Source organism: Ranitomeya imitator, chromosome 7, assembly GCF_032444005.1.
Source record: "Ranitomeya imitator isolate aRanImi1 chromosome 7, aRanImi1.pri, whole genome shotgun sequence".
Lineage (NCBI taxonomy): Eukaryota > Metazoa > Chordata > Amphibia > Anura > Dendrobatidae > Ranitomeya > Ranitomeya imitator.
In genome coordinates, this window is record NC_091288.1 from 59,876,710 (window position 1) to 59,901,445 (window position 24,736).

The window sequence follows — 24,736 nt, forward strand, 5'->3', positions numbered from 1 at the left end:
CAGCGACTCGCCGGCGTCTGCGCACAAAATCCCTGAATGCAGCGCCCATAGAAGGGAGGATAGGTTATGTATTTCTGAGGGAGTGCAGGGGGCAGGCGCGGGATTCCAGGGCCATAAATAGCGCTGATGGAAGGAGGTAAGTATTACAATGAAGACAGGTGGCAGGGATTTCTTCCAAGCACCGTATGCCCCGTAGTCTGGAAGAAATCATTAACATAAAGAAAGAATATAACGTGTCTCAGTAACAAGACCATTAATATGAGATATATAGGTAGGACTAATGTAACATTTCTATTACCTGTATGCCAATATATTAGGTCATACACATCCTGGGGGTGACAGGTTCCCTTTAATGTATATTGGACCTTTAGACTTCTCAGAGGATAGCTGAGCCCTGAGTCCTGAAATAAAATAGAAGCCCATTTGTCACATTAGCGTACTCTTATAAATGGTAGGAATGGAGCCTTTTTACAAATTCTGCACTGGGCCCCATAAAATTCTCTGAGGCTACAGAGTTTTTCAGTGTTTCTACATATTGTCAGGAAGATTATATACAATTTAAAGTTTTTGTAAAACTATATAATGAAACATTTACACTAAAAAGTATTACAGCAAACCAAATGTTTTTTTTAAAAAATATATACGGTATATATTGGGTCCTTGGTTAAGAATGACTAATCCTGTTGTCACAGATAAATGAATTGTTTTTAAATGAATCTTATAATTATAGAAAATAAAAACAATGTAAACAAAATGTCTGTATATTCCCTCATAATAAAGATGTGAATATTCAAACCTCAGTTGCCGAAGTCCGGATAAGAGTATCACGATTGGAGATCATACCCCAGGCCGCAATGCCAATGGCTACCACCTTCTCTTCTGAGCTCCGGCTAATGGTATTGTCTCTGACCACCTCTCCAATGTATTTCATAAGACCATAATGCGTGCCTCCTGAGAGGATCCATGCACCTGGACAAATGTAAAACAAAAAAATATGATTTAATTTAAAAAAAAATCTAATTATGATCATGATTAATTGATGAGTAGTTAGCAGCACTGCAGCCTTGCAGCGCTGGGGTCCTGAGTTCAAATCCCACCAATTACATCTTCATGGAGATTGTAGGTTCTCCCCATGTTTGCATGGGTTTCCTCCAGGTTTTCTGATTTCCCCCCACGTTCCAAATACATACTGATAGGGAATCTAGATTGTGAGCCCTAATGGGGACACCGCGGATAATGTCAGTAAAGCGCTGCTGAATGTGATAGCGCTATATAAGCAACACATAATAATAAAAATAATTTAAATGGTAATTCTCATTTAAACCATTAAATTGTACAGATAAGGGGAAGTTGAGTAAAACTATATGTACATCTGGAGCTGGTAGATTTTCTCAAAGCCTTCAGGTTATACTGCAGCCTCTAATTCTATTGTGATGTATGTATAAATATGGAAGGAATAGTGAGAGCAAACATAAATGCCTCTTATGTGATTTCAAAATCTCATGCTTATTGTTCAAGCTTTGACAGATCTCCATCCAAGGACAAGAGGATACCCTGTGCCTTCAAAGCAGGGACTGGACAGAAGACACTCCACATCATTACCTGCTGTATTATATAACAGCAGTGCAGGTCACATTCATACTCTGGGATCACAGCCATCTTGTGGTTGTATTTGTGCATAATGAACTTTACATTTCGGTGGAATTGCTCTTTATATTGCGTCACTGGCTACAAATCATCAACAGGGGCTTCTGCATTGTCAAGGGAAATTATAATTCCATAAACTTGGCAACGGTAATCAGGACATTATATTTCTATACCTAATTTAGATTTTTATACATTGTCATAGCTGTTATGGCCGGCAATCAGGCAACACAGCGTGCAGTAATCAGCGCACATACAGAGATCTGGCAATAACCAAAAACAATAGGACGAGCTCTGAGACGTGGAATCTCTGTAGACTGCAGTACCTGATCTATCCTCACACAACTATAAGCAGCAGTGGATTGCGCCTATCACTACCTATGCAACTCGGCACTGCCTGAGGAGCTGACTAGCCTGAAGATAGAAATACAAGCCTGACTTACCTCAGAGAAATACCCCAAAGGAATAGGCAGCCCCCCACATATAATGACTGTTAGCAAGATGAAAAGACAAACGTAGGAATGAAATAGATTCAGCAAAGTGAGGCCCGATATTCTAGACAGAGCGAGGATAGCAAAGAGAACTATGCAGTCTACAAAAAACCCTAAAACGAAAACCACGCAAAGGGGCAAAAAGACCAACCGTGCCGAACTAACAGCACGGCGGTGCACCCCTTTGCTTCTCAGAGCTTCCAGCAAAAGTTAATAGCAAGCTGGACAGAAAAAACAGAAAACAAACTAGAAGCACTTATCTAGCAGAGCAGCAGGCCCAAGGAAAGATGCAGTAGCTCAGATCCAACACTGGAACATTGACAAGGAGCAAGGAAGACAGACTCAGGTGGAGCTAAATAGCAAGGCAGCCAACGAGCTCACCAAAACACCTGAGGGAGGAAGCCCAGAGACTGCAATACCACTTGTGACCACAGAAGTGAACTCAGCCACAGAATTCACAACAGTACCCCCCCCTTGAGGAGGGGTCACCGAACCCTCACCAGAACCCCCAGGCCGACCAGGATGAGCCACATGAAAGGCACGAACAAGATCTGGGGCATGGACATCAGAGGCAAAAACCCAGGAATTATCTTCCTGAGCATAACCCTTCCATTTGACCAGATACTGGAGTTTCCGTCTAGAGACACGAGAATCCAAAATCTTCTCCACAATATACTCCAATTCCCCCTCCACCAAAACAGGGGCAGGAGGCTCCACAGATGGAACCATAGGTGCCACGTATCTCCTCAACAACGACCTATGGAATACATTATGTATGGAAAAGGAGTCCGGGAGGGTCAGACGAAAAGACACCGGATTGAGAATCTCAGAAATCCTATACGGACCAATAAAACGAGGTTTAAATTTAGGAGAGGAAACCTTCATAGGAATATGACGAGAAGATAACCAAACCAGATCCCCAACACGAAGTCGGGGTCCCACACGGCGTCTGCGATTAGCGAAAAGCTGAGCCTTCTCCTGGGACAAGGTCAAATTGTCCACTACCTGAGTCCAGATCTGCTGCAACCTGTCCACCACAGAATCCACACCAGGACAGTCCGAAGACTCAACCTGTCCTGAAGAGAAACGAGGATGGAACCCAGAATTGCAGAAAAATGGAGAGACCAAGGTAGCCGAGCTGGCCCGATTATTAAGGGCGAACTCAGCCAACGGCAAAAATGACACCCAATCATCCTGGTCAGCGGAAACAAAACATCTCAGATATGTTTCCAAGGTCTGATTGGTTCGTTCGGTCTGGCCATTAGTCTGAGGATGGAAGGCCGAGGAGAAAGATAGGTCAATGCCCATCCTACCACAAAAGGCTCGCCAGAACCTCGAGACAAACTGGGAACCTCTGTCAGAAACAATATTCTCAGGAATGCCATGTAAACGAACCACATGCTGGAAGAACAAAGGCACCAAATCAGAGGAGGAATGCAATTTAACCAAGGGCACTAGATGGACCATTTTAGAAAAGCGATCACAGACCACCCAAATGACCGACATTTTTTGAGAAACGGGAAGGTCAGAAATGAAATCCATCGAAATATGTGTCCAAGGCCTCTTCGGGACCGGCAAGGGCAAAAGCAACCCACTGGCACGTGAACAGCAGGGCTTAGCCCTAGCACAAATTCCACAGGACTGCACAAAAGCACGCACATCCCGTGACAGAGATGGCCACCAGAAGGATCTAGCAACCAACTCCCTGGTACCAAAGATTCCTGGATGACCGGCCAGCACCGAACAATGAAGTTCAGAGATAACTTTACTAGTCCACCTATCAGGGACGAACAGTTTCTCGGCCGGACAACGATCAGGTTTATTAGCCTGAAATTTCTGCAACACTCTCCGCAAATCAGGGGAGATGGCAGACACAATGACTCCTTCCTTGAGGATACTCGCCGGCTCAGATAACCCCGGAGAGTCGGGCACAAAACTCCTAGACAGAGCATCCGCCTTCACATTTTTAGAGCCCGGAAGGTATGAAATCACAAAATCAAAACGAGCAAAAAATAACGACCAACGGGCCTGTCTAGGATTCAAGCGCTTGGCAGACTCAAGATAAGTAAGGTTCTTATGATCAGTCAATACCACCACGCGATGCTTAGCACCCTCAAGCCAATGACGCCACTCCTCGAATGCCCACTTCATGGCCAGCAACTCTCGGTTGCCCACATCATAATTACGCTCAGCAGCAGAAAATTTCCTGGAAAAGAAAGCACATGGTTTGAACACTGAGCAACCAGAACCTCTCTGTGACAAAACCGCCCCTGCACCAATCTCAGAAGCATCAACCTCGACCTGGAACGGAAGAGAAACATCAGGTTGACACAACACAGGGGCACAGCAAAAACGACGCTTCAACTCCTGAAAAGCTTCCACGGCAGCAGAAGACCAATTAACCAGATCAGCACCCTTCTTGGTCAAATCGGTCAATGGTCTGGCAATGCTAGAAAAATTACAGATGAAGCGACGATAAAAATTAGCAAAGCCCAGGAATTTCTGCAGACTTTTTAGAGATGTCGGCTGAGTCCAATCCTGGATGGCCTGAACCTTAACCGGATCCATCTCGATAGTAGAAGGGGAAAAGATGAACCCCAAAAATGAAACTTTCTGCACACCGAAGAGACACTTTGATCCCTTCACGAACAAGGAATTAGCACGCAGTACCTGGAAAACCATTCTGACTTGCTTCACATGAGACTCCCAATCATCTGAGAAGATCAAAATGTCATCCAAGTAAACAATCAAGAATTTATCCAGATACTCACGGAAAATGTCATGCATAAAAGACTGAAAAACAGATGGAGCATTGGCAAGTCCGAACGGCATCACCAGATACTCAAAATGACCCTCGGGCGTATTAAATGCCGTTTTCCATTCATCTCCCTGCCTGATTCTCACCAGATTATACGCACCACGAAGATCAATCTTAGTAAACCAACTAGCCCCCTTAATCCGAGCAAACAAGTCAGAAATCAATGGCAAGGGATACTGGAACTTAACAGTGATCTTATTAAGAAGGCGGTAATCAATACACGGTCTTAGCGAACCATCCTTCTTGGCTACAAAAAAGAACCCTGCTCCCAATGGTGACGACGATGGGCGAATATGTCCCTTCTCCAGGGACTCCTTCACATAACTGCGCATAGCGGTGTGTTCAGGTACGGACAAATTAAATAAACGACCCTTAGGGAATTTACTACCAGGAATCAAATCGATAGCACAATCACAATTCCTATGCGGAGGTAGGGCATCAGACTTGGACTCTTCAAATACATCCTGAAAGTCCGACAAGAACTCTGGGATGTCAGAAGGAATGGATGACGAAATAGACAAAAATGGAACATCACCATGTACTCCCTGACAACCCCAGCTGGTTACCGACATAGAGTTCCAATCCAATACTGGATTATGGGTTTGTAGCCATGGCAACCCCAACACGACCACATCATGCAAATTATGCAGTACCAGAAAGCGAATAACTTCCTGATGTGCAGGAGCCATGCACATGGTCAGCTGGGCCCAGTACTGAGGCTTATTCTTGGCCAAAGGTGTAGCATCAATTCCTCTCAACGGAATAGGACACCGCAAAGGCTCCAAGAAAAATCCACAACGTTTAGCATAATCCAAATCCATCAGATTCAGGGCAGCGCCTGAATCCACAAACGCCATGACAGAATACGATGACAAAGAGCACATTAACCCTGCTGTTCTGTTCGGTCTGGGGAGACCTATTTTGAACTTTGGTATTTTTTGGGGTGTTCAAGATGCGGTTCTGAAACTTGTGGTTGATTGACTTAAATGAGGATGGGTCGGTCGGCCACGGGTTTCAGAGCCGCATCTTGAATATTTTAAAGAATATTGAAGTTCAAAGTCGGTCATTTTTGACCAACAGAACAGCAGGGTTAAGGTAATGGACAAAAGGAATTTGGACTGTACAGTACCAATAACGGCAGAGCTATCGAACCGCCTAGTGCGTTTAGGACAATTAGAAATAGCATGAGTAGAATCACCACAATAGAAACACAGCCTGTTCAGACGTCTGTGTTCTTGCCGTTCTACTTTAGTCATAGTCCTGTCGCACTGCATAGGCTCAGGTTTACTCTCAGACAATACCGCCAGATGGTGCACAGATTTACGCTCGCGCAAGCGACGACCGATCTGAATGGCCAAGGACATAGACTCATTCAAACCAGCAGGCATAGGAAATCCCACCATTACATCCTTAAGAGCTTCAGAGAGACCCTTTCTGAACAAAGCCGCTAGTGCAGATTCATTCCACAGAGTGAGTACTGACCACTTCCTAAATTTCTGACAATATACTTCTACATCATCCTGACCCTGGCATAAAGCCAGCAGATTTTTCTCAGCCTGATCCACTGAATTAGGCTCATCGTAAAGCAATCCCAGCGCCTGGAAAAATGCATCAACATTACTCAATGCAGAATCTCATGGTGCAAGAGAAAACGTCCAGTCCTGTGGGTCGCCGCGCAAAAAAGAAATAATAATCAAAACCTGTTGAATAGGATTACCAGAAGAATGAGGTTTCAAGGCCAAAAATAGCTTACAATTATTTCTGAAGCTCAGGAACTTAGTTCTGTCACCAAAAAACAAATCAGGAATCGGAATTCTTGGTTCTAGCATCGATTTCTGATCAATAGTATCTTGAATCTTTTGTACATTTACAACGAGATTATCCATTGAGGAGCACAGAGCCTGAATATCCATGTCCACAGCTGTGTCCTGAAGCACTCTAATGTCTAGGGGGAAAAAAAGACTGAAGACAGAGCTAAGAAAAAAAAATGATGTCAGGATTTCTTTTTTCCCTCTATTGGGAATCATTGGTGTGGCTCCTTGTACTGTTATGGCCGGCAATCAGGCAACACAGCGTGCAGTAATCAGCGCACATACAGAGATCTGGCAATAACCAAAAACAATAGGACGAGCTCTGAGACGTGGAATCTCTGTAGACTGCAGTACCTGATCTATCCTCACACAACTATAAGCAGCAGTGGATTGCGCCTATCACTACCTATGCAACTCGGCACTGCCTGAGGAGCTGACTAGCCTGAAGATAGAAATACAAGCCTGACTTACCTCAGAGAAATACCCCAAAGGAATAGGCAGCCCCCCACATATAATGACTGTTAGCAAGATGAAAAGACAAACGTAGGAATGAAATAGATTCAGCAAAGTGAGGCCCGATATTCTAGACAGAGCGAGGATAGCAAAGAGAACTATGCAGTCTACAAAAAACCCTAAAACGAAAACCACGCAAAGGGGCAAAAAGACCAACCGTGCCGAACTAACAGCACGGCGGTGCACCCCTTTGCTTCTCAGAGCTTCCAGCAAAAGTTAATAGCAAGCTGGACAGAAAAAACAGAAAACAAACTAGAAGCACTTATCTAGCAGAGCAGCAGGCCCAAGGAAAGATGCAGTAGCTCAGATCCAACACTGGAACATTGACAAGGAGCAAGGAAGACAGACTCAGGTGGAGCTAAATAGCAAGGCAGCCAACGAGCTCACCAAAACACCTGAGGGAGGAAGCCCAGAGACTGCAATACCACTTGTGACCACAGAAGTGAACTCAGCCACAGAATTCACAACACATAGCTTTCTAGATAAAATTACTAAGGATGAGTAAATCAGACATAACTCTATTTCGGTTGATTTGTTCGAATTTGGCCGAGAAGTTAGATTTACATTGAATGGTATTTTTATGCTCTAAGATATCCCCAGTCTCCCAGGACATAATAAAAGTAGGGTATAAAAAAAAAGATTATACATACCTCACCCTGGCCCTCATCTGTTCCTCTACACAACTACGTGGAGTAAATAAACGTGAGCACTACTGAAAAGGTGCACAGGTAGGTTCCCACACCATGTGTAATAAATACAAAAAGAACCTGGCACTCAACTTAAGTGTGAACAGCTCGATATTTATTTGTAGTAACAGGAAAACGTTTCGGTCCTAAGGGACCTTCCTCAGTTACTACAATTGTGTGGAAAAATAAAATAAGCAAATGACATGATACACATGGTACAATACACATAGTACAGTAGTGTACACAGGAGACTTGTCCAAATCGACAGGCATAACAAAAGAAAAAAAAATATTACCTGCTAATTTTTATTCCACTAGTAAACACATCTCTCTGACGCCGGCCACAATCTAATGGCACCCATTGTACTTGTTATATCCACAGAGCATGTGATCAGGATATAGTCTGATCAACTTCTAGTACCATCGCTTCTAAATCTACCAGTACGGTACGCTACCCCATGGCCTCATAACACCCATTCATACTAATAAAAATAGACAGACACTCTTATTATTGGATAAAAATGGCCGTGCAGTTTATTTAGGGTTACATAAAGCTTAATAAATGTCCAATAAATAACACATCATATAATAAACCATAAACTCCAGAAAGTGTCCAAAAACCAATCCACCCATGACTGGGTGATTTTCCCACAAGGCCAAGACTCATCGAGTCGTGGCCAATCCCTCCTCCCCCCCCCCAAACCACACAGCCATTTTTCAATAATAGTCTGCAAGCCTAAATTAAAAATATCAAGGCCTATATCCAATAAATGAACCATGTCTGATCTAAATAAACCTGGTAAAAAAAAAACTCCAAGTCCGAATGCCTGAAAGAAAAGCCTGTAATTATAGGTAACATTTTTTCCATGGAACGATTAACCCGTTTACGGATTTTTTCTAAAAATGAAAGTTGATTCTGATGCCAAACCAATCTGGGAACGATTTCGGAAAAAAACAAAAAATGAATCAGGCATCAGTTGCCTGAGATAAATAAAATCAGATCTGATAGCTGACAGTAAGTCCAGAGATTTAATCTTACCGATATCGTTCCCAGCCATGTGAAAAATAATCAAATCTGGAAAAGGAAGAATATTTAAACAACTTTCTACTACAGAGGCAAAAGCAGACCACTTCATACCCCGAACTCCGTACCAAAAAACCTGTACATCAAAGGGATTAAAAGATAAATTTTCAGAGTAAGTTGGCTAGCCCTCTTCTGGGCCCAGAAGATAAAAGAATGCCCAACGATCCAAACAACTAGTGGACCCGAAAGAAAACCAACAATTAATAATCATATAATTCATGTCGCACATACAATTTGAACCTTTTTGATTCCCATCTTCCCAATTTCTTTATCCCAGAATCCGACAGCCCAGCCCTAGCTGCTTCAGTGGCTGCTTCAATTCTAAAAGAATGAGATGTAATCTTAAGGTTATCTTTGCCTAAAAAGCTCAAGCATTTCTTAAGAATGAAATTAAATTGGAATACGGTAACTGGAGAGAGGTCAGAATGAACAAATAAAGGGCCATGAACCCTGGGCCTAATAAATAGCCACCTAGACAAGTTAACCACTGGGCAAATAATAGGGTCAGGGATAGATTGAATTTTCAGCCTGGCACCCCTGCCCAAATGGTCTGTCTTGGCTCTCCTTAAAAATAAAATAATAAAAGAATCTTGTTTCTGGATATCTGAAATCATGAGCCCGGAGGGTTCGGATTTCTTAGTGGAAACCACCTCGCTAATGCGAAGTGCGCCAAAAAAAGAAAGTGAAAAAATTGAGCTAAACAAACAAGCTTCGTCAGAATTCAGACAGACATGAATCAAACAAGAGCACAAATCCTTTAATGAAAGAGAAATAGGTCGTCTCGAATCCGGAAAAAAATGATTCTTTTTAAAGCCTTTCAAGAACTGTTTAACCGGAAAAAGGCTAGTTAATGCGGTTTTGCCAGAAAGCTTTAAAAAGAACTAAACACCTGTGAAACACTTAGCTATAGCGGAATAAGATAAACCTTTATTGACCATAAATTCTGCAAAATTCAAAGCTGAAACAGGGTTAGCAGAATAAGAATCAAGACCATGTAAGTCGCAAAAATTATTCCAATTATTCCATGCAGCTGAGTAATCGGCCCATGATCTTTTTGACAGGGAGTGTTCAATAAAAAAGGCACTTAAATTTAAATTATGTTCCAGACCGCAGGGGGTAAGAAGGTCACCTCGGCGTCCGCGTTGGGCACCTGTTGAAAAAAATTAATCCACTGACGAGTACGTAATGAATCAGCTACTACGACCAATTTGCTTTTGCCCAAATTCGCTTTCAGCCAAATATTACAATTCAATCATTTCAAAACTATTTGACCTTAAAATTTTAGCTGCCCATACATTTTTTGAGGATAAAGTATTAATGGAAAAAACCACCACCTGATTAGTGGAAAATAATAAAATTCTAGAATTCCTCATAGACGAGCCCCATAAATGAAGCACCAGAAAAATAGAAAAAATCTCCAAAACCGCAGGATTGAGAGTTATTTTCTTAGACACCCAGCTATCAGGCCAAGGGACAGAAACCCAATGTGGATGAAAGAAAATACCGCAGCCAGAATTAGCCTCTGCTGAAAACAAAAACGGAAAAGAATCGGCAGAAACAAAAGAAGATTGCCAACATTTCCGTCAAAAAGGAAAGCCAAATTCTGGCATCTTCTTTTAAGTCGTGACAAATTCTAACGTGAGCCTTGGGTGATGACAGGTCTTTAGTAGTGTAATACAGTCTTCTGGAGAAAACTTGACCTACAGGAATTATCCGAGCTGCAAAATTCAGCAATCCCAGTAATGATTGGATTTCTCTAAGGGTAGCCTTATTTTTTAATACAAATTTGGATAGGGTGTCATGCAATTTGGAAATTTTATCGTCAGGTAGCCTGGATTCCATTTTTTGAGAATCGAGGATAATACCCAAGAACTCAATGCAATTTGACGGACCAACCGTTTCTTCGTGTGCGATTGGTACACCAAAATTGCCGCATAATTGAATAAAGCTGTTAAGAGTGTCACCACAAATAGAAGAACTGGCAGGACCAATAAAAAGGAAGTCATCTAAATAATGAAGGATACCTGGATGATTAGACTTATATTGCCAAACCCAATGTAAAAAAGGAAGAAAAGCTTTCAAAATAAAAGCAAGATAAAGAAAAACCCATTGGTAAACAATACATCTATCAAGGAAGAAACACCCATCAAAATAAAAACGTAGAGAATTGAAGCTGTCAGGGTGAACAGGAAGCAATCTAAAAGCAGATTTAATATCTGATTTAGACATTAACGCATTCCTGCCAAAATTCCTAAGTAAATCCACAGCATTATCGAATGAAGAATAAGATACGGAGCATAAAGCCTTATCTACTTCGTCATTCAAAGATAAGCCCACAGGGTATGACAAGTGATGAATTAATCTAAATGAACCAGGATCTTTCTTTGGAACAATACCTAAAGGAGAGATACGAAAATTAGAAAACGGAGGGGACAAAAATGGTCCCGAAACTCTACCTAGCTCAATTTCATTAAAGATTTTGTCCCTGGCGACATCCATGTGAACCTTTAAGGAGGGAAGATTATCAACCATTGTACAGCCAACCCCTTTAAATTGAGGGGTGAAGAAACCTTCATAAAACCGTTAACACAAAAGTTTACTGCTCTCCTGGTCTGGCTATATGCTTAGCCAGGGGACCATGTTTTCCAGGATCACTGGCGTCTGAGCTTTTTGAATTGGGGTCTTTGATGGAGGACTGTTGAGCTGCTTGCTTTTTTAAAACATTTTGCCATAGGGTGAGAGTCCCCACAAAATGAACATTCGTGGCGGAATCTGCAATTGCTGCTCCACTTACAAAATGACTCATTGTAAGCGAAACAGACTCTCCTTTTATTGCTAGTACTAGGAGGCTGTCTGCTAATGGTGTTCCTCTGCGGGAGCATTAAATTGATCCAGAGGCCAATATCTTTGACCCCCCAAAGTATCTCTGGGTGCACCGATAATTTGTGTCTAAAGGCTTCGTCGTAATTCAGCCAGGCGTATCCGCCGAAGTTACGGTAAGCCTCCAAAATTATGTCCAAGTGCTGAAACAATTTGCTGCAGAGATGAGGACATTTTTCACCCAAAACCGCAGCAAAAATAGAAAAAGCTTGCACCCAGTTGTTAAAAGATTTAAGACTACTACATTTAGAATCTTCAGCCTCCGCTTTATCATCCTTCTTATCAGACTTAATTAGCTGATGTTTACGTGGAAGTAAAGAGAAAATGTTAACATAATGATTATTCCATATCAGCTCTTTAACGGAAGGGCTCAAATGGAATCCTAACGGAGACAGCTCAGAAGTAAGAGCTTCTTTGAACAGATTAATAGGTGTAGTGCTACCTAAAGAATTTTCCGTGGGTGAAGTGTTTTGGCAATGTAAAATGGAACGGGAGCTAAAAGATTCCCTTAAGACTTTCGCTAACACATTTTTAATTAAGTCTTTCAATTGAGTATGTGGGACAGACAGGGGCACACTTAAAGTCTCACCCCTTGCTGGTTGATCGATGGTCCTCTGGTCCCTTGCGCAGCTGGAGCTCAAGCCCTCCAAGTTGGGCAAGCTCGTGTGTACAGCTGCGGATGACGGCAAGTCTTCATCGTCCTCGGAATGCGATGTCTGCGGGTCCCCTGGAGATGCTCCGGTGCTCTGATATGGCGCCGCTGCAGCCGCCGAGGTGCCTTGAGCCGAGCCCACCACAGCGCTTTTACGGCTGCAGTGGACGGAAGACCTCCCGACGCGACAGATGATGCGGCCGGAGCTTTCTGATGACGATGGCGGAAGTCTCACGCTGGGCTGCGAGACTTCTGGAGAGGGCGCCGAGACTTCCTGTTCTCCTCTCTCATGCTGTGGCCGGATGTAGCGGGAGACGCTGAAGGAGAGAAAGGCGTCTTCCATCTCCTGGACCTCACCGCTTCGCTGGGATTCGGCTGAGCCGGGACCTCTTGACACGGCGGCTGTGGCTGCGGGCTCTGTTCCGGAGGAGGAGGGACAGCGTCAGCAACTGCCACAGAAGGTTTTATAGCCAGGCAGTGCTTTAGCCAGTCGAATCCATCCTCGCCGCCGGCTCTCGCCAAAAGCTGCTGAAGGAGGTCCTCCATCCTAAGGGTAGGTCTCTTCTTGTTCCTTCTGCGCCGACAGAATGATTAAACTCCTCATGGCAGCAGCTTTTATAACTCAAAAAAGACAACCAAAACCACTAACCGCCAATGAAAACCGTTGAAAGAGGCGCCAAATCATCCAGTCAAAACCGGTAAAAACCAGAACTTCTAAAAATAGCTCACCTCATCTAGACTCTTCCCTGACCTTTCTAATAGAAATGGCCAAAAGAAAGCCCTATTAGGGACTATGAGGCCATGAGGGTCCCACTATATTTCTCTGCTTCTTGGTGGGGGGGCTAACATTCTTTACAATTATTAATATATTTTTTACAATCACATATATACTCTTTACTATTCACCAATATCTTTACACTTGAATATGAAATGGCTCCATCCGCAGTGATGAGATATTTATTGATATCTTTGACCAAGATGTTTTCTATGTAGATACTTTCTTTCTGTTTTTCTGTGTTTTTTTCTCTATTTTTTCCGTTTTTTTTCTTTTGTTATGCCTGTCGATTCGGACAGGTCACCTGTGTACACTACTGAACTACAGTATGTGCATTGTACCATGTGTATCATGTCATTTGCTTATTTTGTTTATTTTTCCACACAATTGTAGTAACTGAGGAAGGTCCCTTAGGACCGAAACGTTTTACTGATGCTACAAATAAATGTCGAGCTGTTCACACTTAAGATGAGTACCAGGTTCTTTTTGTATTTATACCTCTACACAACTAGTCCTCCCAACAACCAGCCCCTTCCAGTCCTGTTTTTCCTCTTCTCAGTGCTCTTTGGCACCTCCAGAGTTGACTAGGCCTCACACAATTAAGCCATGACATCATGTTAAGCCTAGTCACTGAGTAGGCCTCACAAGATGTAAAGATGTGCTTCGCCCCACAACATCATATCGTAAAGCCTAGATAGCACCAGAGGCTCTAAAAAGCACAGTGAAGATGGAAACTTGGACCTCAGTGAGTGAGCAACAGGGAGGGACAAGCGAGGGCCAGGTCAAGGTGAGCATTTTTTTAACTCCTTCCAAGCTCTAAAACAAATCCAGTAAAAATGGAGGCCAGCAAGTTGACATTTTGCTGGATTCGATAGAATCAAATACCTAAAAATTAGGTTTGTGGTGAATCCAAATTTTTGTGACATATTAAAAGCCAATTCCATTCTCTTCTAATCAATTTATTCATCACTTACATTCCTTAACTACATAAAATAAGAAACCTAACCACTACATATGATTGGTGGAGTTGCCCACAACTTGGACAACCCATTCTTCAATGCAACAGTATCCCGCTTCAAATAAAAACACCATATACTCTCCTCCCGGACCAATGCTGTACCAACGATGCACACATCGCCAATATTGCTGGAACAGCGCTGGTCCGAGAGGTGACTATATGGTGTTTTTATATTACATGGGGTACTGTTGCATATAAGAAGGGATTTTCGAATTGACTGACTTTTTCTGACACATAATAATAAGTCACTTACTCAATATTTTAAGTTCTTCATCCTCACATATACAGTCACTCTCTTCCATGTTACCTTTGGTTTGTGCAATGTAGATAAGACGACTAAAGATCTTGCGCATCCGAGGCTTGAGGGAAAAATTTTTAGCACCTCCAGCCACAGAGATGATGAGGTTTGGCGTTTTCAGCAGCCAATATTTGGTCATGAGCTCATACAATGTCTCTGGGGTAGTGTCTCGAGACAAGCGAATGTACTAAAAGAGGAGAGAGAGAAATGTGCATGAGAGCAAACATTGGACTCTCAGACACTTCTCTTACATTATTACTACTTTCTAGCAGCTGTCTAATAAATTATTTTTCTATTTCTTCTTGTATTATTGAAGATTATATATATATATGCATTACCATTTTTTATTTCATATATACATTGGGTACGGAAAGTATTAAGACCCCTTTAAATCTTTCACTCTGTTTCATTGCAGCCATTTGGTAAATACAAAAAAGTTCATTTTTCTCTCATTAATATGCACTCTGCACCCCATCTTGACAAAAAAAAAACAGAAACATTTTTGCAAATTTAAAAAAAAAAAAAAAACTGAAATATCACATGGTCATAAGTATTCAGACCCTTTACTCAGACACTCATATTTAAGTCACATGCTGTCCATTTCCTTGTGGTCCTTCTTGAGATGGTTCTAATCCTTCATTGGAGTCCAGCTGTGTTTAATTAAACTGATAGGACTTGATTTGGAAAAGTACACCCCTGTCTATATAAGACCTCACAGCTCACAGTGCATGTCAGACCAAATGAGAACCATGAGGTCAAAGGAACTGGCCAAGGAGCTCAGAGACAGAATTGTGGCAAGGCACAGATCTGTCCAAGGTTACAACAGAATTTCTGAAGTACTCAAGGTTCCTAAGAGCACAATGGCCTCAGTAATCCTTAAATGGAAGAAGTTTGGGACCACCAGAAGTCTTCCTAGACCTGGCCGTCCAGCCAAACTGAGCAATCGTGGGAGAAGAGCCTTGGTGAGAGAGGTAAAGAAGACCCCCAAGATCACTGTGGCTGAGCTCCAGAGATGCAGTAGAGAGATGGGAGAAAGTTCCACAGAGTCAACTATCACTGCAGCCCTCCACCAGTCGGGCCTTTATGGCAGAGTGTCCTGACGGAAGCCTCTCCTCTGTGCAAGACATATGAAAGCGTGCATAGAGTTTGCTAAAAAAAAACAAATGAAGGACTCCCAGACTATGAGAAATAAGATTCTCTGCTCTGATGAGATGAAGATAGACCTTTTTGGTGATAATTCTAAGCGGCATGTGTGGAGAAAACCAGACACTGCTCATCACCTTCCCAATACAATCCCTGAAACATGGTGGTGGCAGCATCATGCTATGGGGGTGTTTTTCAGCTGCAGGGACAGGATGACTGGTTGTCATTGAAGGAAACATGAATGCGGCCAAGTCCTGGATGAAATCCTCTTTCAGAGTGCTCTGGACCTCAGACTTGGCCGAAGGTTCACCTTCCAACAAGACAATGACCCTAAGCACACAGCTAAAATAACAAAGGAGTGGCTTCAGAACAACTCTGTGACCATTCTTGACTGGCCCAGCCAGAGTCCTGACCTAAACCCAATTGAGCATCTCTGGAGAGACCTGATAATGGCTGTCCACCAATGTTCACCATCCAACCTGACGGGACTGGAGAGGATCTGCAAGGAAGAATGGCCGAGGATCCACAAATCCAGGTGTGAAAAACTTGTTGCGTCATTCCCAAGAAGACACATGGCTGTACTAGCTCAAAAGGTGCTTCTACTCAGTACTGAGCAAAGGGTCTGAATGCTTATGGCCATGTGATATTTCAGTTTTACTTTTTTAATAAATTTGAAAACATTTCTACATTTCTGTTTTCTTTCAATCAAGATGGGGTGCAGAGTGAACATTGATGAGAAAAAAAATTAACTTTTTTGAATTTACAAAATGGCTGCAATGAAACAGAGAGTGAAAAATTTAAAGGTGTCTGAATACTTTCCGTACCCACTGTAGATCAAGCAAGAACCAGACCGAACAGGCCGTGGACCACATCAATTGCAATCTGTTAACAGTATTGGTGTCGTCAGAACTCCAATACTGTTAACAGCTGCAGCGTAGCACGGATTCACGGCTCTGTCCTCCGTCACTTACATCAGCAGGCTACTTTCAGCCTGCAACCTGCTGGAGGCCAGCGTCAGGCAGGTGACGTTGTGTGGCACGATGACATCACTGTATCACACCACTTGCGTCCACTGCAATTAATGATAGAAGAGGAGACAGCAGCTGTGGTGGACACAGAGGCTGGATTAGGTGAGCATAAGATTTTTTTGTGAGCTGTGGTGCCCATAACACTGTGGGAGGGACAATCATACTGTATTGGGGCTGTAAGGGGGACCATCATACTATATAGGGGGGACTTGGGGACCATCACACTGAATTGGAGCTGTGAGGGACCATCAAACTATATGGGAGATTGTGGTGACCATCATACTGTATTGGAGGCTGTGGGGGGGATCAACATACTATATGGGGAATTGTGAGATACCATCATACTTTGTGGTAGCTGTGGAGATCATTAATGTGTGGGGGGACCATCATACAGTATTGGGGCTGTGCAGGACCATCATACTATGTGTAGGGCTGTGGGGGACCATCAAACTATATGAGGGGCTGTAGGTGGACCATCAACTATATTGGGGATGTGAGGAGACCATCATACTATATGGAGGGCTGATAAAGTAAACAAATGACCGACAGCACTCACTCATACGGGCGCTCGTTCCATATCCAGGGAACCCTCCTGGGTAAAACATCAATATCTGCACAGAGGAACAGCGCTCCACCGGGTGTAGTAATCCAAAAAAATCTTTATTCAGCCATATAGCATCAGCAACGTTTCGACCATATGCTGGTCTTACATACGGATTGGCTGCAATGAAGTTTCTGGCGCTGGTTTGATGCATATTAAACTACTATACAGGAAGTATACTGAAATGGATACCCTATTGGCTATTGAGTACTATGGTAACGGAGATGCGGATATACCTATGGAGGAGAAGTGTAAACAGAGCGCTTTTTATATGATTCTATACAAATTAATATTATTATTGTAATGGGGATGATGTTTAAATGTTATTAATATGTATACACCAGTGTCTGATGTTTATAATTTGGTATATTGTATTTAGATGTAAGGTGGGTGGTACTGGATGGTGATTGGCTCCCTGCGTGGTGTCCACACTATTTAAGACCGCCCTGCCGCCATGTTTGTATGCTTGAAAAAGACCAGCATATGGTCGAAACGTTGCTGATGCTATATGGCTGAATAAAGATTTTTTTGGATTACTACACCCGGTGGAGCGCTGTTCCTCTGTGCAGATAACTATATGGAGGGCTGTGAGGGGCCATCATACTTTGTGGTGGGTAGTGGTCTAATCATTATAATGTGTGGGGGACTGTATGGGAACTATCATACTGTGTGGAGGGCTGTGTAAACCATCATAGTGCGTGCGAAGCTATGGTGGACGTCATACGGTGTGGCGGTCTGTGGTAACAATCATAATGTGTGGGGGGCTGTGGTGAGCATCCATCTGTGTGGAATGCTGGGGTTAACAATGTTTTGTGGGCTGGTTTAACCAACATATTGTGTGGGGGAATGAGATGACCATCATACCTTATGGAGGGCTGAGGTGACCATCATATTGTGTGTAGGGAGGCTGACCATCATGCTGCTTGGGGGTGACCATCATACCTTCCTTATGGGAAGACATCACACTGTGTGAGGGGGGCTGAGATGACCATCTTGCTGTGTGTGGTTTGTGCAACCATCATGCTGTGTAGGTGGAGAAATGTGGGACATCATTCTGTATGGGGAAATGTGGGGGAGTATCATATGCTATGGGGGGCATGGAAAGGGTGTCATAGACAGAGAGAATAGAGAGCTTCAAGGTGAAATAACTAAGTTCTGCAATATATATAATTCTCCATGTCTTAAAACTTATTATAAGGAGGCACACTGGAGGATAGCTATCATTATAAGGGAAGCATAAGAGGTATTATTATTATTATTATTATTATTATTATTATTATTATTATTATTAGAAAACACAGTGAGTGTTTGTATTATTATAAGGAGTCAGGGACTATTATTATTAAAGGAGGCACAGAGCAAATATTATTATAAGAAGGCATAGGGGATCATTATTACTACGAGGAAGTACAGAGGGAACATTATTACTGTGTAGGGGCACAGTTAATGTGTGGGGCACAAAAGGAAGGTACTATTATTGTACAGGGCACAGAGAGGACAGTATAGTTGTCTAGGGTACTGCTGAGGTTTGTGTTGAGGTATAAAGAACGTGACGAGAGTCCTGGAAAAACAGACAAAGATTTATCTGTGTTACATTTTGCAGGAAGTGATATGGATGGAAGAAGAGGCCATGGCGGTTTGGGCTAAATGAAATTAAATGAAATTAAAAAACGCAAAATCAATGAGAACATGAGTAGTGAGAACCTGCATAGTATACACATATATGGTATACTGAGTGTAAAACTGATACTACCATTATATGGTCACTGTATGGTAGTAACAGCAGTCCTAGTACAGTGGTTTTGGTTAAAGAAGCTGTCCAATCTATATTTTTTTTTATTATTGTTGTTGAGAAATCATATTTTATTTCTGTATGCTAATAATTTCTTCCAGATTCTGAGGCGTGCGGTGTCTGAAAGAACTCTCTGCCTCCTGTCTTTATTACCATACCACCCCCCTCCCATCAGCATCACACTGCCCTGTGATGCGTAATGGTGTCCCCGGATTCCTGCTCCTGCACCCTACATAGCACGATTACCCAGTAGCTATTCCTCCTTTCTATAAGCGTTGGCTTCAGAGTCCTTCTGTGCAGGCATCGGCAAGTCACTGCTACTTCTGTTGCAGTGACCTCCGGAGTGCGCGGCGATAAGGTGCTCTCCGCACTTCCTTCCTCCCTGCATAGTTAGGAACCATACACTTTCTGTTGTCCCTGTCACCCATGTATGCATCTTATCGCCACAAACACCAGAGGTCACTGCAACGGACGTTGCATTCCGGGGACACCATTACGCGTCACAGGGCAGTGTAACACTGATGGGAGGGGAGTGGTATGATAATGAAGACAGGAGGCAGAGTTTTCTTCCAGGCACTGCACGCCCCAGAGCCTATAAGAAACACTGGCATACAGAAATAAAACATGATTTCTCAACAACAAGACCGCAAATACGATGCATACAGGTAGGCCTAGTTTAACATTTCTATGACCTATATGCAGATGCAGAGTTAATCAGCAGGTGATTAGCGTTATGAAGGTGCCCAGACTGAAAGTGCGGCACCCGGGAGAAATTTTTTTTCCAATGGAAGCCGCCGGCTTTTAGTCATGCAGGCGTGCCCAGAGCAATTACAGTCACTGTTCACAGCACTGAGCTCAAAAGTTGTAACCCCACCCCGGCACTGACTGACAGACAGCTCTGCAGTTCATCAGTACAAAGCCAGCTGTCAGTCAGTGCTGGGCTGTGGTTAAAACCACCACTGTCAGTGCTGTGAACAGTGACTCTAATTGCCCACCTGCATGACTGAAAGCCGGCGGCTCCTAAGAGAATTAAAGTTAATTTTTTCCCAGGTGCCACACTTTCAGTAAGGCGTGCGGGCATATGGCATTCCTTCATAATGCTATTAACCTGCAGATTAACCCTACACCTGAGGAATAACAGCGTTTCCAATCCTGACAGGTTCCCTTTTTAATGGACTTTTATTCTGATGATTTCTAAATGCTAATGAAGCAGGACTAGTCCAATGGGACATCTTGCGTCTTGTACTCTGGACCAGTCCTGCCTCGGATTCTTTAATCGCACTTTCCTGGTGTACTTGCCAGTCTCTATATAATCTGCGGCATGTTAAGTGATAATGCATGTCGCTATAGCGTCGGATAAGAACTGTCACGGAATATGAGCAGTTTCCTTTAATATAGACCTACCTTTCCTCTTCTCCCAAATGCATCAAACTGAATATCTCCATAGGCATCGGTGGGAAGCTCCTTTGTATGCTTCTTGTAATTCCATTTATCGCTTGTGTTGACCTGTGTGCCTTCAATGTGCTGCATCTTGCTATATCCGCACTTACATATACTATCCCTGCAATGATTAGATGGGGTTATTCTCTTTGCATATTCATTTGCCAACAGAGGTCTATTTCCATTTACCAATACAAATAACCATAAAGGAATAACATTTTCATTGCCTAGACTAAAGTAGGTTAGAAGGTTATTATACCACTAATAGGTTATTACAACACCTGCCGTGTGATATATTCATCACCTTTTTAGTTGAATGTTTTCATATTCTGTTTTGTCTGTTATGAGCAGTGCTTACAAAAAGAGATGAGCGAATTTGCTCGGGTTCCCTCTTATTCGGCAAGCTATAGCACTTGACAAATAAGCTTCAGAGGGAATCCAGCTTCCTGGATCACGCCAGCCGATCAGCTGATCAGCCTGGTTGTTGGGCCCTTAGCGACATATGACATACAGGGTACGTCATATGTTGTCTCCCTGACTCTGATGCATGCTCGCACGCTGAGCCCGCATCTTTGTGGACAGATGATAACTGATTTAATCAATCTGTGCCAATGGCATTGACAGATCACCGGCAGGGGGCGTACTGTTATATGTGTCCATCTGTGTCCCCCTGATGTGATCACGGGGCGCCGATGGATTGCCATGACAGCAGGAGTCTGCTGAAGACCACTCTGCCTGTCATGGCAGTTCTCCTGTTCGCCTTATCGTGGTTGTTGGATATACAGGAATTGGCCAATTTATGTGCTAAGTATTCTCATTTTTTCCTATTTTCTGGAGCAGTAATGCAATTCAAATTTCATATATTTCAGGTTTTCATGCTATAGCGTTATAGAGTGCAACTTTATCTGCTGGCTATATATGGAGATAACTACTCTTAGTTTGCACCTGTACACCCCTGTTTTCTGTTTGGAGGTGACAGTCTTTTGTTAGTAGTTTGCCTGTGATAGCCAGCCCGTGGCTGGCGTTCATAGGAGACCGCAATCTTTGCTCTATAAAGCACAAGTGATCAGACGATCAGGCTCAAGCCTGCATTATTGTACTATAAAGGCACAGATGATTGGCCTCGGGGAGTCCAAAACATCCAACACCGCGGAGACACCATCACGTGTTTCTCAACGCAGTGATTCCAGAACACTGCCCCCATCCCTTATGGCGCACTATGTCCCGGAAGTGTTTTGCTGTGTTCCGGGACATAGTGCGCCGGCGCATGCGCACTAATGCTTTTCGGCTTTGCCCGCAGTTGGGCAAAGCATACTGCGCATGCGCAAGGCAAGATTGCCTTGCGCAGGCGTGTTCTTTGGAGGACACAGCATGAACTTCAACCCAATATTGCGGCCAGCATGCAGCCAGCGAGTAAGGAAAGGGTGAATCAAACACCTGAAAACCCCGCCCATATGACCGAAAACCTGTCCCGCCAAATTCAGGAGACAGGTTCCCTTTAAGATAATTTTTTTTTTTAATATGACTAAATCTGAGATTCTGTTGCTTACTGCGATTTTGTATCCTTGGTATATGTCACACATTCTCTCTTCTTGAAGTTCTCTTGAATATATTTGACAGCATCCTGAGGAAGGAGAGCAAAATATAAAAAGTACAATAAAAGAAGTAAATTTCACACTTAAAAACACAATACAGAAAACTTACTAATTCATCCAGAGACAATTCGATACTACGAGACATGCTGGAGTAGAGAGACCGGGAGCTGTCCAGCATCCGACTCCTGTGACTCTTCATTCTGGCTAAATCTGTCGAATTTTCCAATAATCTGAGAATAGACGAAACGAGTTAGTTATGAATTATTGTACATAGCTGATCCATACATGGGTAACAAAATAATTATATTTTAGTTTTCAGCTTCTCTTTGTGCTCTGTATGTGAGAATGTTATAGGGGTTGTCCTATAGTATGACAACCTTTTTTAAAATACTACTGCATACCCCCCCTTGTAAAATAAAGATACGCTATAGTCATCTCACGCACCATGCCTGTTCCAGTGATGTTGGCACTGTGTCTCAAGAGGTTTGCGTGGCATTGTTGTGGCACATGAACATTCCCACCATTGAGATGTTGTACTCAACACTTCTGTACGAAGCTCCGACTGCAGAGTAGGGGTGAGCACTGCTGCCCATTAGCGGCCCCTGATTGGCTGCAGGGCTCATTTGGCATAATAATATCATGCGAGCCTCAGGAAGCGCGTGTCACTGAAATGGGAGATGAGTATAGGGTATTTTTATTTTACAAGGGGAATATAGTGCTAAAATGGAATCTGTCAGCAGGTTTTTACCACCTCATCTGAGAGCAGCAAGATGTCGGCAACAAAACTCTGAATCCAATCATATGTCACTTAGATTACTGGGTGCAGCAGTTCTGACACAATCACAGCTTTTAGATTTAGTAATGCAGTAGGGCTGAGAAAGCTAACACCATCCACATCAGCCTCTGTATATACAATGGCTGCAAACAGTGAGCTGCTAATCACAGGAGGGGGCGGAGTCAAACTACCAGGCACCTGCTGCTGTGTCCCAGCAATGAAAAGCTCCTGGTTCTAAACCACTCATTATCTTGCATATCTTGGCCAAAATATCGACTAATACTTCACATATTTTTATATGTATTTTCTGCACTTTATTTTTCAGGGTGCAGCTGAGCCCATTTGGGCTTGTAAACTGTGGTGTCTGTTCACATGGGATGCATTTGGATAGCACTGTGCAGCCCACCTGATCGAAAAGCATGGGCATCACTAAAAGGCTGCTAGCCTGGATGCTGTGCATCACCTGTATGTGAACAGCGCCGCATACAAGCCTCTATTGTGCATTAATATAACAAGTAACCACCCCCTCCATGGATTGGTAGGCTGAGAGTGATTGACCAATCGGTATTTTTGCACCTATGTTGCCACCATCTACATGGGTCCACTGCATCCTGATAGTGCATTTGTTTGGATTCCTGGGCAGGTAAACATCGCTGCCTTTTTTCTGCTGTTTTTGAATTCTTGGAAGAAGGGGAGAAAAAAACGAAAACGCAAAAACGAAAATACCTCCGGTCGTTAAAGGGTTAAAAAAATAAGTATTTATAAATGACCTAATAAAATCCATAATTATTACACAGAATGCCAAGAAATATTAAAACCCGAAATGTTGGCCTACTGAAATGTATGTTCAGTAAATGCACTCAATACTTGGTCACGGCTCCTTTTGCATCAATTACTGCATCAATGCGGCGTGGCATGGAGGCGGTCAGCCTGTGGCACTGCTGAGGTGTTATGGAAGCCCAGGTTGCTTTGATAGCAGCCTTCAGCTTGTCTGCATTGTTGGGTCTGGTGTCTCATCTTCCTCTTGACAATACCCCATGGGGTGAAGGTCAGGCGAGTTTACTGGCCAATCAAGTACAGTGATACTGTTGTTTTTACAGCAGGTATTGGTACTTTTGGCAGTGTGGACAGGTGCCAAGTCCTGCTGGAGAATTAAATTTCCATCTCCAAAAAGCTTGTCGGCAGAGGGAAGCATGAAGTGCTCTAAAATGTCCTGGTAGATGGCTGCGCTGACTTTGGTCTTGATAAAACACAGTGGACCTAACACCAGCAGATAACACTGAGCAACAGTCCAGTTCTTTTTCTCCTTGTCCCAGGTAAGACACTTGTGGAGTTGTCTATTGGTCATGAGTGGCTTGACACAAGGAAAGCGACACTTGTAGCCCATGTCCTGGATATGTCTGTGTGTGGTGGCTCTTGAAGCAATGACTCCAGCAGCAGTCCAATCTTCCCAAAATTTTTGAATGGCCTTTTCCTAATAATGTTTTCAAGGCTGCAGTTAACCCAGTTGCTTGTGCACCTTTTTCTACCACACTTTTTCCTTCCACTCAACTTTCCATTAATATGCTTGGATACAGCACTCTGTGAACAGCCAGCTTCTTTAGCAATGACCTTTAGACCTTCTGTCAAGTCAGCAGTCTTCCCCATGATTGTGGAGGCTACTGAAACAGACTAAGGGACCTTTTTAAACACT

At 43.1% G+C, this 24,736-nt stretch overlaps 1 protein-coding gene across 1 annotated transcript in view; it reads right to left on the bottom strand.

Moving 5' to 3' along the window:
* Positions 1–22,492, bottom strand: part of TRPM8 (transient receptor potential cation channel subfamily M member 8) — a 61,331-nt gene extending 38,839 nt beyond the window's left edge. Inside the window, exons 1-5 of the mRNA XM_069733312.1 lie at positions 22,378–22,492; positions 22,224–22,297; positions 20,638–20,794; positions 14,679–14,856; positions 797–969 (exon numbers count right to left, since the gene is read on the bottom strand). Of these exons, the coding sequence (XP_069589413.1) occupies positions 797–969; positions 14,679–14,856; positions 20,638–20,794; positions 22,224–22,297; positions 22,378–22,467 (672 nt within the window). The 5' untranslated portion in view covers positions 22,468–22,492. The remainder of the gene's footprint in view (positions 1–796; positions 970–14,678; positions 14,857–20,637; positions 20,795–22,223; positions 22,298–22,377) is intronic.
* Between the last annotated feature and the right edge of the window lie 2,244 nt (positions 22,493–24,736).